The 20769-nt window shown below is 42.5% G+C and overlaps 1 protein-coding gene across 1 annotated transcript in view; it reads left to right on the top strand.

Annotated features, from left to right (window-relative positions):
* The first annotated feature begins 1542 nt into the window (after window positions 1-1542).
* igf2bp2a (insulin-like growth factor 2 mRNA binding protein 2a) overlaps window positions 1543-20769 on the top strand; it is a 58239-nt gene continuing 39012 nt past the window's right edge. Inside the window, exons 1-2 of the mRNA XM_083776637.1 lie at window positions 1543-1991; window positions 3160-3220. Of these exons, the coding sequence (XP_083632763.1) occupies window positions 1817-1991; window positions 3160-3220 (236 nt within the window). The 5' untranslated portion in view covers window positions 1543-1816. The remainder of the gene's footprint in view (window positions 1992-3159; window positions 3221-20769) is intronic.

Below are 20769 nucleotides of genomic sequence, written 5' to 3'. Positions count from 1 at the left end.
GTAACAAGATGAGTTTATCGCATAGTTCGGACATCCCTCTAGCAGCAGTCCAGCTCCATTCACCCTCTGATGAAAACAAGACATGCAATGAAGTTGGTCGTTTTGATGAATGGCATTAGGAGACTATATATCCCATAGCCTGAAGGGGTCGGGTCGGGACAATGTCGCTGGTTGTCAGGCAACCGCTGTGCATTTTATATAAACATACCGTAAGTAACCTGGCTGTAGTAGACTAGTCGTTACTTTGCACAAACTATAGTTTTAGTAGTATGTTTACAAACCGCGGTGGAAAGCCTATTGACGCGAGGTTACCCCAAGTCTGTTATCAGCAGGCCTACCTCTTTCGATATTTCGGAAAACAGGAACATGCAGGCAGACAATGTATTTTACAGTCTACATTACTACACAATTTCACACATTTGTCTCAGTTCTCTAATCTTCTCTATTATTAAAGTTTCCCCGTGACTCCCACTCCCGTCATTCAATCGTCACTTGTTGTTGTTTTTCGCGAGACGCGTTAGCGGTTGCATGACAACCAAATATCCAATCACAGCGCGATCGTCCCTCCAGGCTATGGGGTTTACTCTACCATTGGCAATCTCTCCGCAACAGGACGGTGGCAGTAATGTTCCAAGACACATCATGTAATGCAAGTCACATATAGAGGCAAATTAAGAGACTATTTTTGCTCCTCCCATAGAGTAGACTCCTACTATAGTGTATATAGTATACTATACAGCCATCTTCATCAATACAATATATTAAAAACCGTAATGTGTCTTGTGTAAACATTACACGTCCTGTCTTAAAAAGGCTATAAATAAGCCTATATAGACATGAATATGTACCATAATTTGAAGGGATCAAAAGGGAATTGTTATGTCATAAATCAGTTATATTCTGTAACAAGTAATAAATGCTAATGCCTACTTGACATTACAGTAGACCTATTATTACATCATTGACTATCAAGCAGGCATGGTGCCACAAACCTAACTAAGGTGAGTATTCTGAGTGAGAACAAGTTTCACTACCTCTGTAGATCAGTCATGACATTTGAGATTGATGAGGCACGTACTTCTCCAAAACTGTTTCCAGTAAGAATCATTCATTTAAAATTCACTACATGATGATATGTAGGATAGTTAATAGCCTATAGTAACACAATGAGAAATTGTCATGCAGACAGAGCGATAGTCCACCTTATGAGAATATGAGTTATGATCTCAGCAGCGGTTAGTAGCCTATATAGACGTCGGCCTGTTCCATATTCGACATCAATTGCCAACTATATTGATAAGTGTCCTACAGTAGCTATTGGTGACAACGGCAGCACGGGACTTTTCCCCAGACAGTAGTCTTTTCATGCCGTAGCCTAGAGAGACCCAAGGCACGGCCCTTATGATTTGATGAAATAACCCCTCTGCCTTTAGCCCAACCCTTGCTGAATTTGCCCAATGATCATCATGCCACTTTACCCTAATGCACTTTCTATACTGAAGCACGAGTGCACAAGCCCACATGCTCACTCCAAACAATTTTTCTGATATTTTAAGGCACATTTTATTTAGAGGCGGCGCTTGTTGGCTCCAGAGTAGCGTCGTAACGACACTTTTTTCAATCCCAGTTAAAAGAGTTTGACCAGGGCAGAGTTGGTGCTGGGGGTCGCCTAGCCAATATCTGGGGGGTGATTGCTGTTTTCAAGCATTTTATTTTTATATATTTTTTATTTTATTTTATTTTTTGTTATTTTTTATAATTCTCTGAATTTTGCCTCTCTAGATTTGATACCATATCGAGATTTTTCCTTTAGATCATGAGCAAACTATATGTTGGCAATTTAAGTCCTTCGGTCACTGTCGAGGACTTGAAGCAGCTCTTTGGTGAGAGGAAGCTTCCAGTGGCCGATGAGGTCCTACTGAAATCCGGCTATGCTTTTGTGGACTTCCCCGACCAGAATTGGGCCATAAAAGCTATTGAGACTCTTTCTGGTAAGTGCGGACTTGACTACAAGGATGATGCTGCAGTGACAGAAATGCACACGAACTCAGAAATGGACAGGCCATAGCAACGATAAGAATAAATAAATGTGATATAATAATATAAGCTTTAATTGCCTTACGATTCGCTCGGGACAGTGTTCGTATACGATTACATTACTGCCAGAGTTTAGATTAACGCTCATCATAGTCAAACAAAACTGCGTAAATTGTGGACCATAGAATAGACTCAGTGGTATAGTGCCTGTATGCCAAAAGAAAACAGCACTCGTCGTGTAATTAACTTGTAATACCTATATTTTTGAGATTCCGATACTGTGGGGCGCTACTTTGCAATCACCCATTGGAATATATGGGATGGTCTGATGTTCGGGTAGGCATAATTATTTTTCACTTATTTTTTATCTTGATTTTTGTGAAAAGAACAGACCAAAGTAACCGGAAAAAACTTGCCAAATCCATGTTCCTATGATGTCTGGGTATGTTTTTACGAGGTGTCTTGGAGGTAGGTGATGGGGGTCCGGAGGAAAGAGCTAATAAACAGGTAGCTGGGGGGACGAGGTGATCAGAGACCCATTCCGTGCTACGCCAGGCCACTTACACATAATAGTAACGAAAACGAAAACATGTTGTCGGCCCAACCCTGTGCAACAAATTATCAGAGCTTTGTCAACACGAAGAATAAGTCAGACAGAAGAACAAGTCATTCTTCTTTCAAAGCCTCTCTTCTTTGATCTTGCATTCTTTACTGTGAGAAAAAAATACCCTCATTGCAAGAGGGTTGTGGGAGTGGAAAGCATGGCTGCCCATTCCCCCATACTATAAGCTTATCAAGCTTTTGGCGCCGATTTCCTGAAATGTGACTCACACATTTTAACACAATGTTTTTTAATCAAACCGTAACGGCTTTACCCACCAGGCCACCACGCCACAATATAAGTGGCATTCCCTTGGAAGTTGTTTCGGGGCTACTGTTGCATGCTGAATGTGAGACACCTACTTGTGAAGTGATTATAAGTGTTACAGTAGGCCACTATAGGCCTACCAATCATGTCAATGGGCACACCATCATGATACACTGACAATGGCTTATAGCTGTGTGTGCTCATTGTTGTCTCATGTTGGAGCTAATGTTACGATATCAATTTCGTCCCTACAGGTAAAGTTGAATTGCACGGAAAGGTGATAGAGGTAGACTACTCGGTTCCCAAAAAACTAAGGTAGGCCTAATAATGCATCTGATAAAAAAAAAATGTCATGCAATTATGTTTTCTCCCCATAGGTTGTGTCTGCTATGAAATAGGCCTATGTAATGTAGCAGGGAGGAGCACCCCCACACACACCTTTTTCCCTATACCATTTCATCATCAGCCGGGGCCCAAGAGGCTTTAGCTCTCCGTCACTGGAGATGTAAAAAAAAGTTACAGAATGTGTGATTTGTCATTTTGTGTTTAGGCCAATCCCATTTGGGGCAAGCTGCATGCATGAACCTACAGTGCCTACACCAAATTATAAAGTCCGAGATTCATGTCATGTGGCTTGCTGGTAGTAGCCAACTCCCATGATGAGCTGCACATTCTGCAATGCACGTAAAGTTTCTGTCATCACTAGACTACTGGCTATACACAGCACTGCATCAGTGCATTCTGAGATGCACAATGATGAGGCGTGTGTCGCGCGCGCGTTTGTGTGCGCGCGTGCGCGCTCGAGCGTGTGTGTCTGGTGTGTGAGAGAGCACAGGGGTAGGTATAGGTACGTTCTTATCCGTGGTGGGTTACGCGAAAATTCCAATTAGCCTAGGCCCTTTTTATTTGTATATATATATGTATATATTTCTCATTCTGTGTATAAATGTAGCTATATTTGCAGGCACGTTGCATTATTTGCATATTTATATATTGTAGACTAGTTGTAGTCTACAGTCTAGGCTACTCTACACAATAGACTATTTTCGTAATCATAAGGCCTATATGAGGCTTTCGCCTTTCGGAAAGAGTAGCCTACATTGCGTGACGTAAATGTAAATATTCAAGACCCTTGTGGAGGACACGTGACCACTGCTTTATGTGATTCCACCCCCCTCTCCTTGGTAGGCCTACATGGGACTGGGGGACTCTCCTGTAACAGCCTGTTACAGCCGTCGTTTGCTGTATAGGACAAACCTGGTTAAAAGTGTTTATTAGATAGACTCGGCATTCCGTAGTTCTAGTTGGATATGCATAATTATGCTACACAACTGCGCCACTCCCCACAGCAATGCGCACGTAGGCCATGGAAATGTTTCAGTGAGCCTCATAATGGCTGCCATGATGGCCCATGGAGTCTTGCGGCCTGCTGCACTCAACGATTAGCCTACAGGGCCAAAAAGCATGGCTGACTAACAATTGAATGAACCATGTAGGCTATATATGCCCTGTTCTGTCTGCAATTTGCAGTCTGAGGCTATACATCTTGCATGCTTATTTAAATGTGCATAATGTGTTTCTGACCATGGCTTAGTTGTGTTGAAGTAAGTTGACTATCTGCTACAGGTGTTAATTATTAGATGAGAATGAGTGAAGTGAAGTGTGTGTGTGTGTGTGTGTGTGTGTGTGTGTGTGTGTGTGTGTGTGTGTGTGTGTGTGGGGGGGGGGATTGGTGTGGGGGGGGGGGGGGGGGGGGGATTGGTGGCATGTACTGTATGGGCAAGTTTGTGTGAAATGTGAATAGTAAGAAGATATGAATGTTTTCTGTTAACCAGAGGTGTACTGTCTGTTGTAAATGTCCAACACATCAATTTGAACTTCAAATGGCAATCATGTAAAATGTGTTAAGTGAGTGCCATTTTACACATGCTTCAATTAACAGCTACAAAGTCTGGTTGTTGTTCACAAAGTTTGTTTTCACACAAAAAACTATGATTTCATTCTCCACTTGATGTTTTGCAAAATAGTTTGATTTGTTGTAGAATATGTTTGTCTTTATGCATGTAATTGATGCAAGTTTTGAATGTGTTTTGTGACAGTGCAGGAGTTTAATGAGAAAATATATTGCAATAATCTGTGATGTACTGTACATACAACTGTTCTCATCTTATGCATTATTTATTAAATTAGTTTAATAATACACTATTTGATAATTATTTATCTGTCTGCTAATAGGCATTCTTTGGTGTAGGCCTATTTGATTTAAAATATAGGCATATGACATTAAGGTAGTGGCAGTTGCACTTGCACAAAGTTTGGGGAATGACCAAACTGCATATTTTGATAGTTTGTTATCAAGAAGCTCAATAAACAGGAACTTCTTTCACATGTGGGCCTGCTGGCAGCTTTGGCTTGATCTTTGACTTGTGAAGACTTTAGTGGTGTTTTGTGTGTAGGTCCCAGTGTAGTGTTTATGTTTTCTCTATTGTCAATTTGTCTCTTGTAGTGTGTTCAAAGGGGTGCTGTAATCAACAATTAGACAACAGTTATATTTAGATAATATTTAGATTGATTAAAATTCTATGCATGTAAAAACTCTTTCGTATATTTCTGAATTATGTAGGGAATATAGGCTCAGTTGATGGGATTTGGTGTCCCAGTTTTGATGTTATTTCAGTGAGATTAAAACATTGAGAATTGTTAAATCATGGGGTTCATGCCTTGTTACAGTTTTGCATTTTATTAATAGGTTTTTGTGTTTGTAAAAGCTGTTGAAAATGGTTTTTATTAAATGCACAATAATTAAGTGTATACTCTCTCAAATTAAATCGAAAAATGTAGTTGTTGTAATGTACTGAATTCATCAGACATTGATTATTATAATTTGATCACTCTTAATTTTATATATATTATATATCTATACATCTATCTAGATACGTTTTAATTTAATCTACATCTTTGTGACTGTCATTAAGTATTCATTGCACAATTTGATAACATTAATTTAAACAAAGTCATTATTTTCATAATCACATATGTTTGCGTAATTATATTAATCTTGTGATGTACTTGAGAGAGAGATATGGAATAATAATGGAATGTGCAGATAAAACAAACTTTCAGCAAAAGAAAATAAATGTTTTGCTCTGTGTAAAATCAATATAAATGTTTTTAAATTTGTTGTAGGCTGAATTTGACTAGATTATGTGTTTTGTATGTGCCATGATTCATTAAAGCATCATTAAAGTATAATTTTGAACATAATTGCTAAAAACACAATGGCTCTAGATAGAACGAGTTCCTCCGCTAAGAGGTAATTATTGCTTCAACAGTATTACTGTTGTATGTAATTAATTACATGATTCATGTTTCTAACAAATCAGACATTGGCCTATTACACAGGTTTTCATATTTTGATAACAATTCTAATATTTGGTGAATTTCTTACTTATGCTACAAAATTAAATTACGATGCAGTCTGTGCTATAAAAAGGCATTTTCAGTTGTAATTATCAATTAGAGTATATGCTGTGTAGTTTAAGTTGAAACCGGAGAGAGGTCTAGAAATTAGTCTGATCAGAAAGTTACTTCAGAAACAATGATGTCAGTTTACTCACAAAATGCATAAACCTAATTATTATATATGGCTTTGAGATTGCTTGCTCTGTTGCCGCTGTTGTACTAGAATTTATTTATCCAAATACAATTATTATCCTTCCGTACCGTAACTTGCCATTACATGGCATACAAACTGAGCAGTAGCATTTGCTGCATTCTAGTCCCTAACTGTATCATGGAATCAAATACATTTTGATTGTATTAATTTGATTACTGGACCAACTTGAATCACACATTGCTGTAAACATCTGCATTGCACCAGTGCACATATAGATGTGTGTTGGGTTTGTCAGAATACACTGAGTCATAACAGCGAAACACGATAGCCATCAGTTGATCCACTCCGAATCCATTAATACTCCCCAGTTGATCCTGGTGTGGGGGAGCTCTCCAAATCAGACTTTGGTTTTTTTCTGGACTCTGGAGTGATAGTAGGAGTAGGTATTGCACTTCCTCTTCTCCCCTCTCCGTCTGGCCCCACCCACCCCCTGTAACCTTCCTCTTGACTCCGGCTGCTTCCGTTCACCTGCCTTGTGAGGAGAGCTTGGCTGTGCTTTTTTAGAAAGCACAAAAAGAGAGACCGTTTGTAAACTGAGTGGAACAGACGAGGCACTGGGCCCAAATGTGTCCTTCAAGAATGGTTGTTTTCTGCCTAAAGGGCTTTGTTGTTGCCAGTCACTGTAGAATCCAGTGTGTCGATTTAACTCAGAGTTAATTTGATCCACTGTAAAACGTGTCCTTTGGTCCGCCTCTGGGCTTGCGCTATAAAGGTAGGCGTTCAACATGTTGGACTCATGTTACTTTGACTCAGCGCCTATCTCAATATTAAGGCATCTAGGTTGAGAAAGACTGTCAGTAAATTACATGATAAGAGGGCTAAGCAAGTGACAGCTCATTGCTTGCTGTGTAGCAGATATAGGCTTATAATCTAGGATCTTAATGGAGAATGTTTAGGATAGCACACCCTGCAATATGCTTTCATTTCCTTTTCTTTTTACACCATATTCATATAAAAAAATCTTTCTCAGAAAAGCAGTGAGCTCTTTAAGTGATGATAGCTTTAGTTAAACAGGTACTGGGTAGGATTCCCTAGAGGCTGACAGAATCAGATGAGAGTGCATTGTGAATTCATCATGTGTCTATCAGACCTGGGTTGCTGTTTAAGCTCTTTAATTTGGAATATCCTCTCTCAAAGGCTTGAGCAGTAGCTATAGAATATCTGCTTGGCAAGGCATCGTTCCATACCAATCTGTTGCATGACTAATGTCCTACTGCATGACAAAACTAGTTAAATCCAGGACATAAGCATTCAGCTAGGCGGCTTAAGAACAGGAATGACTAGGTATGAAAGGTGTGGCTGTGTTGAAAGAGATTTCTTTGAATTGAATCCTCCTTTGACTGTCTTTCACTGGAGGTTCTAGAGTATTGAAACAGTAGGGAAAAGTGTGGCAGGACCAACTCTGTTCTTATGGCTGGTTGGAGATGCTTTCACCTGAGAGGAAATGACAGAATTGGAGCAGCTGTTCCTGATGTGCTTGGTCAGTGATAGATAGATAGATAGATAGATAGATAGATAGATAGATAGATAGATAGATAGATAGATAGATAGAAGTTTCGGCTGAAGATCACTGTACAGCCAAAGGGACATGTGAGCAGAGAGACTACCACCTATTGTATTCGACTGTTCTCATTACAAAAGTGGTGGAAATAGTACCTACTGTATAAGAGAAAGACATAAATAATCACAAAAATGAGTAAAAACGTGCCAGTGAACTAATCTGTCATGTTGAGATATTGACTTGCAGAAGTTGGAAGTTATTTATATTTGTCAGATTCACTTGTTGGTCTGTCTGACAGCTGTCCATTCTGAGACTTTACACAGTTTACAGGGAGGGAAGTCATCACTCTCACCTCTGAAACTCACCACCATTCATATCTACAGGACAGTTGCCATTGAATCATTTTGGCTAATTTGTAAGGTGTATTAATTATGTTTGAGGATGCTGCCATTGTAATTAGTGCTGCTTGATGAATAGCTGGTATTTCAGTTCTGCTGCATCACTATGAAGGAATATGAAATCATTGTTATGAGTAGCGCAGTTTTGTTGGGGGGGGGGGGGGGGGGGGGGGGGGGGGATAAGTAATTTGAAGTGTAACAGCTGCTTCTCTGTCCACCATCTCACTCCATCACTTTCCAAGTCCCCGTGTCTGTCTCTTGTTCACACACAGCTTTTTTGAACCCTCCAGGTGTCTAGAGACAGAGATAGCCGTGGCAGATGAAGGTATATATTGCCTACATGCCGGATATGAAGCTTAGTGTTTGTTTGCCGATCCTTCAGCGTGCCATGCTGTCATGGTATTCCCAGTGTGTGCCCAAGGGTGTGTCTCCATACGAGGGTGGGCAGCTGAGAGACCCAGCAGGTGGCAACTCTCACATCCCACACTCGTGGAAGCGGACCCCGATTCCTATATCAACGCCATCTGACCCACTTCCCCTGTTTAAATCTGTATCGCTGATGATGGGTCATGAACAGGTGAAAGGAATAGTATGTGGGGAAAAACCTCGACAGGCCTGGTCATAGGTCTATATGGGTCCATTTTTACACTTTGAGTTAAAGTAACACTGAGGATTTTGCAGCGCTTGTATTCCTTACTCGCAGCTGGTCTAACACCAGTGTGGATGTTGGTGTGGACATGAGATTTATGAAATGGCATTCACTGACCCGACACTCGAGCGCCTCTCAGTATGTTCATTGGGAGTCAGTTGTCCTTGTGCTTGGTGAAATTGGCTCAGAGCCTAGTAAAGAGGCGTGTGTATATAAAACGTATACCCCAGATCAAATACTCATCTTCATCTGTTCTTTCAGACAATTTGCTATGGTCCTTATTTTCATATGCACCGTGCGTCAGTGACATTTCAGCGATGGTGAAAGGAGTATTATGTGTGTGCCGGCTGTGCTTGCGTTCTCCCTCCAATTTCACCAATTGTAATTGTGCAAACTGTGTAAGCAGCAGTGAAGTCATAGTGCAAATGTGTTTTGGCCTCGGCTTTCCATGTAGCAGTAGATATAGCGTGAGCGTGAACGAGCGAGATAAAGACTAATTGTGCATGCCTATGTGTATATACATTAAGGTGGCTCTGTATTCACTTCCAGCTGTTTCCCAGGTTAGAGAATCTCTGTGTTGCCATGGAAACCAGATATAAGTGTTTTTGCTATACTCATAGGAGGTGGGCTAAAAGTGTGATGATTTCAAGACAAACTCAAAGCCATTTAGAAAAAAGGACAGGAAAGTGTAGCTGCACAATGGCCTTCAGATTCTGCCTTCAGGGAAAAGAATCAGAGTTTACTGTGTTTACCACCCTGTGTTTCTTCACACAAGTTGTCATTATAATATCTTTTGATAGTATTTTCACAAGCCCATAATTACAGGTTAAGGTTGTTGTGAACTATACTGTGAGTTTAGGGACCCTGTAATTTCCATCCATTCCCAGGAGAGTGGCGTGAATACGGGTGGTGCTTTTGGCCAGTGGTGCTGATTTTATGACAGTGAACACAAAAACTGACTCAATAAAAAAATCCTTTGAATGAACTGAAGCATTCACCCACTCACTTTCTTTTCTGCATATGAATCAGGCAAAATTGCTGAGTGGTCTGCCTATCTATGTCACAGCCCCAGCCCTATGTGACCTTTTGTATTCATAAACCCACTCTGAGGCAAGATTTCCATCCTCTTCCATATGTATGGAACGGAAAGAGGAACGGGAAGATGGAAACTCCCCATACAGAACAAATCATCTACAGTATGGAGACACCGCAGCTGAGCCTCCCAACACAGGCTGGAGGACAGTCTGATCATTGTTGCTTCCTCTGTTTCACTGTGCTTCTGACGGAAGAGGAAGACCTGGGAAGGACTTCCGAGTCAGGGTGACCAAACGTGCATAATGTGTGCGTGTGCATGCGCGTAAATGTGTCTGCATCTATCTGTGTTTAGCCATCTGTATTATTGTGTCTGCCTTGTCTATATGTGTCTGTGTGCCTGTGTCAGTGTCGGTGGGTGTGGGTAAGAATGAGCACCGCTGATAGAGGGCAGTGTTTCTACCCCTTTACCAGTGAGGCAAGCTGGCAGGCTGCCGTGAGGTTTTCTTTTTGCAGATAAGTAAGCATGGGATGGGACCGAGGCTACAAGGTTACTCCGTGGTGGGAAATAAATAAATATCTTTTTAGTATTAGTTTACTATAATTAGATTAATACACGATAATCAACACTAACAATTTAATTTAAAACAGCCAAATCAAATCATAGTTGTTCAATCAATTATCCAATCAAAGCAAACGGCACAAACAATATTAGTTTGCCTCTTCTACAAAAATTAAAGTTACAAGTTATTGTCGCGTGTTGCCATTTTCTTGTATTATTTCCCACCACGGAGTAGCCTTGCATCTCGGATGCAAGTGTCGGCAGTGTCGGTAGGCCAATCAGAGGCAGGCGGGGCGTTACCATGACTATGCTCGGACGTAGAAAGAAATCACGCATTGAGAACCACTGCCATTGAATATACTGTAGCAACAGCAATGGGACTGCCGACAATAGTCGCCTTCAATTTCACAGCTTCTGGAAACCTTTGGGCAATTCCGTCCATGTTCTATCCTGTTATAACACTGTACCTATCGTCCTTCACAACGGCCTTGCTGCGGTCACAACGATAGCATGGCAGTAACGTTCTGTACCATATAACCCTGCTGTCATTCTCATCGCTTGCTGAGTGCATTTGAAGGGATTCACTGCTGATGAAAATGCAGCCTTCTGAGTGCCTACACTACACCAGTGCACATAGTGAGCAAGATGGGTAGCTAGAAACGACTGTGGCAAACATAATGGTAAACATATCGTTATCTGATGTACGGTATATGTTTTGAATCCAAAAATCCTAAATTGCTTTGTTCTGTCTGAAGTTGCATTACAGACAGTCCTAGCATATCTTGTGTTACGTTCTATTATATTCAATTCTGTTCTATGCCGTCCCTCCGCATGGCATGAATTTCCACATTGCCAGCAGTTCTCACGTTATGCATTGCAGAGCGGTGTCTGTCTCTGTGTGTTTGCCTTGAGTTGAGTGTCAATTTAAGTAGTAGCGTTTAGTGTCTGGCAGCTGTGATCTCCCATAAAGCCTGTTGCTTTAAACAGCTGTACTTGATCTTATCTTATGATTGGCTGCGCCGTTGCGCCCAGAGATGAGTTGTGCAGTGTGGGCCAGGCAGGTGCTGGAGGAACAGGATGGCTCGATCCCCATCCTTGCCAAATGACCCGGCACATGCCAATAGACTGTCAGAGGATGAGAGAACGTGATTGTGTGTGTGTGTGTGTGTGTGTGTGTGTGTGTGTGTGTGTGTGTGTGTGTGTGTGTGTGTGTGTGTGTGTGAGAGAATTAGAGTGAAAATCCGAGAGATGCATGAATAGGCACAGCTCATATTATATGAGCATCTCTGAAGTCTGAACGTCAGTGCTTTGAGAGACAAACCCTATGGGTGTGCTTGATTTTATCACACCAAATGTTGGGGCTGTTTGGAGCAGAGTTTTGCAGAGACAGCGCGCAAATGGCTGTGAGCAGAACATCGACACGTTGTTTGTAAAGACTCTGGGCTCCATCTTGTGCCACCCTTATCCCTCATCCCTAAACTAATTTGTCATTTAAAAAAACATTTTAATATAGTTCAACTAGCCGATCTACATCGAGACATTGTGAGCTTGTAGATCGGCTATTTGAACTATGTACCGAATGTCTCATTGTAAGCCTGGTTCCCTGTGGTTGCAGTATAGATGCTGTTTGGACAAGAATGGTTTGACCCTTTGAAGGTATCACAGAGCACACCGTAGTAGCTAGTTATCTTTCTGTTCATGAAGGCGCTCTTTGTGCACGAGAGAAAGTGCCATGCATGTGACTGGCTGCTGGTGCACAATCCTGTAAATTGCTGGGATGCCAGGTGATTGATTGTTGTGTGTGTGTGTGTGTGTGTGTGTGTGTGTGTGTGTGTGTGTGTGTGTGTGTGTGTGTGTGTGTGTGTGTGTGTGCACCCTGAACTTCCAGACACACTCAGCCAGTCATCAGTCATCATTATGCACACCTGGCCGATCTACAGATTAAAATCCTGAGTGTGAATTTAACAATGTAAATATGTGCATTTTGATTCATTCACTACCCATTACTGTCAGAGAACACCCACTAACCCAATTAAAACCAACGTGTGGACCCACTGTGGGGCACAACCGTGCATACATCGAATAGCAATGCATGGAACATCCTCAAGCTCTCCAGGATAGTAAATATTTGATGTAGATGTAGCCAAGCGTGTGTTCTTGCCAGTGGGGTGTGCTTAAAGTTAATGGGGTCTTTGGTTAGAGTGCACACAGACAGTTGGATTAAAATAAGTTGCTCACATACACAAACGAAGTACAAAACAGCAGCCTTCTTGTCTGCTTCGTGAGCCTTCTCCACCTCTGCTAAAACACCTTCCCATTTTGATTGAATGGTGGGATAAAAATCACACCCATGTGAAGTGAGAGGCGCCAATATATTAAAGTCTAACTCATGTCGAGTAGGTGATGTAATGGTGATGTAAAACAAACGGTGACAAAACAAATTCTCTTTATTGTTAATGGCATTTAATGTTTGTGTTAGGGACAAGATGACGTAAAGTTTCCCTTCATTGTCAAAGGCGTTTTTACAAACATTGAACAAAAAAAAAAAAACATTAAACCTGTATATAGGAGGGGCTAGTGCCCTTCAAAAATGTAAAAAGAAAAAAGACTCACCCCAGTCACCCATGGCTCCAACATGCGTGGCCCGAGGGCCGGACCTCCCATCAGGCAGAACAGGCAGTTGCCTAGGGCATCATGAGGGGAGGGGGGGCATCCACCAAGCAAAAAAACAAACAAACACAGTGCTTTAGAACACAAGGGGGCATCAAATTCCTCAGGGCCGGCACTGCATGGCCGGTTAAGACTCACCCGTGGCTTCCGTGTGCAGTTAGGGTTAGGTTAGGGTTTGAGGTATAGGGTGTCGGATTAATGTGTATTGTCTGACTGTCGGACCAAAGATTTGCACCCATCTCCACCTGGCATATGGCACGTGCAACAATTTAAATTCACTATGGCGGCATTCATTGGCATGCCATGTGAAGCATAAATTGTCAGACAGCTCTGACAGTGTCAAGTCTCCCTTCTGCACATTGTGGCATTACGGAATGAGACCGGTTGTGAGTTGTGCGTGCAGAGAGGGCACACAGTGAGAGTAGCAAATTAGTGTCTGAACTATAGTAGAAGGAAGGCACTGGAGCAGTCTCAAACAATTAAAGGCTTTTATTCACAGGGTGTAGGCAAACAGACAGAGCAACAACGTTTTTATGTCAATACATCTTCGTCAGGTCAGGACGAAGATGTGTTGACGTTGTCACTCTGTTTGCCTGTGAATATTGAATTGTCCGAGACTGTTCCAGTGCCTTCCTTCTACTAGTGTCCAACTGTATGTTATGAATTGTTGTATTATGTAGGGTTGTGTGTGTGTGTGTGTGTGTGTGTGTGTGTGTGTGTGTGTGTGTGTGTGTGTGTGCACACACGTGCGTGCGTGCGTGTGTATACTCAAATGGTAACTGTGCTGCCCTATGTGTACTGCTGCAGCTGTTTTTTGTTTGAAGTAGCTATCAGAGTTCATTAATCATAACCATATGATCCCTTTCTTTGTATCTTAGTATCTTGTCTACCTATTGGTTTTATACCTGTGTATATACTGTATGTTGTGTGTATTGTTTTGTACTCAACCTATTGGTTTTATACCTGTGTTTATATGTTTGTATGTCTGGCCTCGTGGGGAAAGATGGTGGGTGGGGATGACTGGGAAAGGAGTTGTGGGAGAAAATGTAAAAAAAACAAAGAGTCTCTGTTTGTGAAAATTGCATATGTCATACTCTTTGAATAAAATGTACTTAAAAAGAAAAAAAAAGAAGTAGCTATCAGAAGTGATTCCAATCAGTCCAATTTCCTGTCACCCACCAATGTGTGGAAATAAATTACAGTTTAAGAATGACATGCTTCAAAGCATGGGTTTGATGTCAAAGTGGCCAAAGTGAATAGATATGGTGCGGTCACGAGCCACTGAAGCTAATACATCAAGTGTTACATGTGATGAACAATTTTAATTAATTAGGAGTTACGTTTGTTCTCCTTTTTTCCCCATATGTAATAATTGTTCCTGCTTTGATGGATGTGCAGGGGCTATGTGGTTCAGTTCACAAGCATTTCTTAGAGGCCTAACTGTGTCCCTAATTCATCCCCATCCTTATACTACTGTATTTCTACACTATGCGACACAGAGAGAAAGAAGCATGCCAGTGGAACAAAGACATATTGCAACTCAAAACTAGAGCTTTTATTCAGAACCTCTTTTGGTCACTGGTGTTCTGTATACTGTTGAATAATTCAAATGTAAATTACAGTGGACAGCACTGGACACCATCAACAATAGCCTTTTTGTACAATAGATTTCTGCATTCTCATTACAAGGGATGATTTTGTTGCAGAACCTCCCGAGCTTTGACATTGGGGTTGTTGGAGCTGTCTTAAAGAATGAACGAGCACTGCAGGTTTTCAGGTCAGCACTCACCACTAATAGCCCTTCCAGTTAAATAAGGTATTTGTTAAAGAATGGAACAAGCATCATGTGTTGTCCGCCAAGAATGATGAAAGCAGCCGACCTGTAAATGCTTGCAGATTTGTCTGTGTGCCTGTATAGGTATTTAAGAGCCATAAAACACAACAGGAAGGGACAGCAGCTGCTAAATTAGTGGACCGCCCCTTTATTTAGCTCTCGACAAATCACAGCTGCTCTCGTATTTCTGATTGCGCTATTGGATTGGTGCTGAGCTCAAGCATATTTTCCCAAACAACATGTACATACCTGTAGAAGCACAATTAAAGAAAAAGAACCAACAACAAACCGTTCCTTCAGGCCTTCCCAAGTAATAAATAGCCTTGACTCTGCTCAGACACTTCTGTCTGTGTCTTTCCCTCTGTCTCGAGTCTCTATCTTCTGCTTCTGTCTTAAATGCTGATACACACCCCAGAGGTTTACATCAACTCTCCTCAGCTGTGAGGCTCAGGAAAGACCCCTAACTTGATATTGACGTTAAACTCAGACAAGCATTTATTGCATATTGATTACGACTCACACCTTTGCAAACGCCTCATGTAATTGGAATTGGTCCACATATACTCACACACACACACGCACACATCTACCTCAATGTCTAAATCACTTCTCTTCCTATTCGAGCACCCACGTCCTCTAAATCCAACATCCCCTGTTGCGCGTGCACACACACACACCCTCCTCTTCCAAGTTCCTCTCCAGCCACCCGAGCTCTCTCATTTGGGAGACTAGGTCAGGCTTTGGAGCAGGTTTAGCTGCAGGAGTACACCCTGACAGGGTCAGCCACTGAATCACATGACATCAGACGATCTATGGTTTTGAGAGTACTATAATGTAATTAATTAAAGGATCACACACACACACACACACACACACACACACACACACACACACACACACACACACACACACACACACACACACACACACACACACACACACACACACACACACACACACACACACACACACACACACACACACACACACTTTAGTTTATGATGCATTCCTATAAGCTAATCATTTGATGACTGGGTCATCGGTCATAGGACACTCACTTTTGGTCTCCTACTGGATTCCAAGCCACAGTAACGCTGTACACAAGACATAACAATAAAAACCTTGAAAGTTGAACTCTAGTCTATATCAGGAACTCCCAGATAAAACATGTGGGAAAGAGAAGGGACACATGCTTGTTTGTGTGCGTGCCATGCGCCTATACTGTACATTTGTGCGTTTAGTAGTAGTAGGCCTGTATATGAACAAATAAGCTCCTGAAAGACTTGCAGCAGGGGGTTCAAAGTGAGGTCTAGAGGTCCCCAGGGGTCCTTGGGTCAGTTCCAGAGAGTCCCCATCCAAGTGAAGAGTTATTGCATTTAACTGTAGTCCAATTCCCCTTCAATTATTGCAGAAAAATAACCAGTAAAACGCCCTGCCGTGCACGCTTCCGCCTGGGTGACGTCAGACTGCTGGGTGAGTGCAGGTGCTTCGGCATGGGGAGTCAAATCAACATATGGAATGAATTCTGTACTGGCCATAAATATATATTGAGTCGTGGAGTATACAGGGTTTGATGAGGTCAGATCAACATATGGAATGTCAGAACAGGTCAGTTCCATATATGGAGATCTAAGGGTGGCAGCGGGGGCAATGTCTTGAGTCTATAGGGTTTGATGAGGGCCCAGGTAGGGCTGTGCCTTAATTTTTGGGCCTGTTGAGAACATGAGAATTCAAGTTTTCGCTGGCTGCCGGGCGCAGCTGCACTAATAGCTTTGGGGCGGGCCAGTCTAGAGTTTGAATGGACAGGTATCAGTCATATGGAATGTCAGAACAGGTCAGCTCCATATATGGAGATCTATTAAGGGGTTGAGGTCAGATGTAGAGTTGCTGCCCGGCTCTATAGATCTAGGTGATGATCCAGTCTTCTCCATGTATGGCTATCCAGGGTTTGATGAGGTTAGTGTCGTTTTCTTATTTATGGAGACAACCATATATGGAGTGTCACAAGGCATGACAGACTGATGGCCATATATGGTGGCATGACGTGTCACGAGGCGTGAGGGACTGATGGCCATATATAGTGGCGTGACTGACGGAACGACAGATCGGCGGAAGGGCGGACAGGTTTTCATATAGTAATCTCTGACCTATGGTCGCAAATTATATATATATATATATATATATATATATATATATATATATATATATATATATTATCAACAAGTGAGAAGTTGTACCCAACATATGACAAGAAACCCAAAGCCACAACAGCTACATCACTATTGCAACACCCACAACATCATCTTACACATTACACCCACACAAACTCACACGGCAGTGACGTCACACACTTACCCTTCGCAGTGTTCGGGTCCTATCTCCTCCTATCAAACCGATCGCCAACACTCAACACCACCCTCCAAACAATGGTCATTGCACTGCCACCAAAGATGCCTCCCTTCCACACTCACGCCGCCAATGCATTTGTTTACTACAAACGCTTTCGCCCCAAGCACCCACACCCCCGGGAACACTAACCACTGTTGCCCCAACAGGCCCAGAAACAAGGCCTTTCGCACAAATTCGCCAGGTCTATGCAAGTGAGCACAAATTACATGTGAGAAAATTCATTCACAAGCCCACAAATGCCATTCAACACACACTATGACTCGCTTACAATTCGCGAACCTGGCAACTACTACCCCGTCTTTTAATTGGCTACTAGCTCTCAGCCACTCCCCCTGTGCTGCTCTGATTCTGAATCATCTGATCTCCGAGTCTCCCTGTCCGCACTCCGCAGGAGAAGAGAAGGAGAGGAATTGTCGCCTCACGATTTTGCTTATTCCTTCTAAATCTCTGTATATAAAATTTAGATCACTCAGCGAATCTCTTAGTTACATCAACATTGTTCTTCGACAGTAGTTGGTTTGTGCCTAAGTATTTACGATTACACACTTCGCATTGGCCATTTCGCCTGCCAGCCATACTGCCGAGTACTTTTGATTGCGCACACACACACACACACACACACACACACACACACACACACACACACACACACACACACACACACACACACACACACACACACACACACACACACACACACACACACACACACACACACACACACACACACACACACACACACACACACACACACACACACACACACACACACACACACACACACGCCTGGAAGCCACGATCTCCCTCTCTCTTGGCACGCACACACACACACAGGAATAGCCATGCAGCCTAGCAGTGGCGTCAACTCCGGGGGTGCACAGGAGCAGAAGAACCCACTGGCAAAATAATAACACAACACAACAGCTCTTTTAAGAGCTAATAGCAGCCAGCCGCAGCGCAAATATGCGTGGCTGCACCCACTGCCGTTATAGGAACCTTCCGCCACTGCATGCAGGCTATACACGGCGGCAGCGAGACAGGACGTTATAATCTTGAGTTTCATTAAATAACTGTCTTTCTCCGCACGCGGGTCGGGTTTAGTCTTAAGGGGTGTGTTTTTTTCACCCACTGTGTAATACAATAAATGGACGGTAGGTGGCAGTAGTACAGACGCCAGAGCAACTATAAGACAAACGCACATGGAATGGGAAATAGAGGGGGGGAAATGGAAATGGTAGGGTTTTTATTTTTGGTATTTGACTTTGCTACTGATGATTGTACGCAACAACAACTATTGCATTGTGTGTTTGAGCTGACAGGCCCTTTTTTATGTCAATCAATCAGGTCATCTCAGGTCATCTCAAGCGGCAGATGCAAAAATAGTTTTTTATATTAAAATTATATATATTTTTAGGGCCATGTCATGTGGTCTACCTGCAAAGCCTTTGTGATCTATACTGGTAGATCGTGATCTACCTTTTGGGCACCGCTTAACGTCAGATCAGCGGTTTTGTCGGCCAGCGCCAAAAATGCTCCCCGACAGCATAATCAGAGCAAATACCGGGCAGTGTGTACGAGCCATAACGTGTTGACTACACTACACTACACTAATAAGGACACATAATAATAACTAATAACCCATCCGTTACTACATGTGGAGTCAACTCCCGCAATTTCCTTCTTCCTATAGTGCGCGGCAACGTAACTCTGGGATGAGCAGCCGCAAAATTCTAGTATATATACATACATACATACATACATACATACAGTGAAGTGTTTACCCTATTATAGAACAGGCCTGGTGGGCCACCAGGCAAATAGGAACCACAACCAGACAAACAATTCTACTTTTGTAATGTATGCCAAAAATAACATCAAATATCCGGGATTCATTCAATGATTTGCCTTTGGGAGTTTATTTTTGTGGCAAGCCCGGATTCTGAATTTCCTCAGTGTAAAAATAGAAGTCACTACCATTAAGAAATCAAGTGACAGTGTGTGGCTAAGACAGTGGGAGAGAGCAACATGACAGACCTATGGACAGACAGCCAGGGCCCCAGGCTAGAGCTTGCGTAATGTTGAGTGGGGTGTACTATACGTCCTATACGTGCAGCATTGATCCAGGTTAACCCGGCAGGGACCTATACGACTATGGCAGGCAGGCTCAGCCTCCCAACTATAATACCGCATGGTTGGCAGATTAAAGGATGAGACCTGAAGGAGCTGCTGTACGACTCAATGTAAAGCACAGTGGCAGCAGCACACACCACCATGAGGAGGGAGCAGCTAGCAACGGAGCCACATTGATGTACACTGCAGTATGAGCTGGTACCCACCTGTCAGTAGCCCTTAGCATATAGAGCTGGCCTTTTTAGTGTGAGTGAGAGAGAGAGGTAGAGAGAGACTGTGTGTGCGTGTGCGTGCACAGTATCGCATCCTATTTCTGTGTGTGCGTGGGTACATGCACACTTGCATGAGCATGCGTGTGTACAGGTGTGTGTGTGTGTGTGTGTGTGTGTGTGTGTGTGTGTGTGTGTGTGTGTGTGTGTGTGTGTGTGGTGCATGTCTGTGGCGTAGCCCGACTGTGCCAATGCTGTGTCTGTGACAGTGTAACAGAGTGCTGACGGAATGGAGTGCCTTGTGGTGGAGACTCAGGACTCCTCCATATAGTCACTGAGGTAGCAGCAGTTTTGATGTGGACAGGACCGTGTAGGACACGATTCTGCAAATCCTCTGGAATGTTCCTTTAGTTTATTTATTTATTTTGTTTTGGTGTCAAACTCGAGAGATAGGTGTCAATGTACAGATGTTCATGACAATTGATTGTAAGTTGGCTTAGTTGACCCTTAAATGGTTAAGTAAAACCAAAATCAGTTAAAACGAACTTGTATTCTTCTTTTTGCAATGTGTATTTTGCATCAGGCACAATGACAAAATTATGGAATGAAGCTTTATGTTACGTAAGGCTTACACATTGTTAGATCTGTGACTTCTGCTGTGGTGTCTTGGACTATAGTGGCAGATTGTTCTGCTTTACAGTGTTTGTTATCTCCGTTTCACAACTGGGATTTCTATCAGGTTTTAAAGATTTTTGTGCTTTCCAAATCACTGTGCTCTAGCAGAGTGGTTCCCT

The sequence above is a fragment of the Protomyctophum parallelum genome, assembly GCF_964188405.1.
Source record: "Protomyctophum parallelum genome assembly, chromosome: 11".
NCBI lineage: Eukaryota > Metazoa > Chordata > Actinopteri > Myctophiformes > Myctophidae > Protomyctophum > Protomyctophum parallelum.
This window is presented reverse-complemented; position numbering and strand designations above follow the sequence as displayed.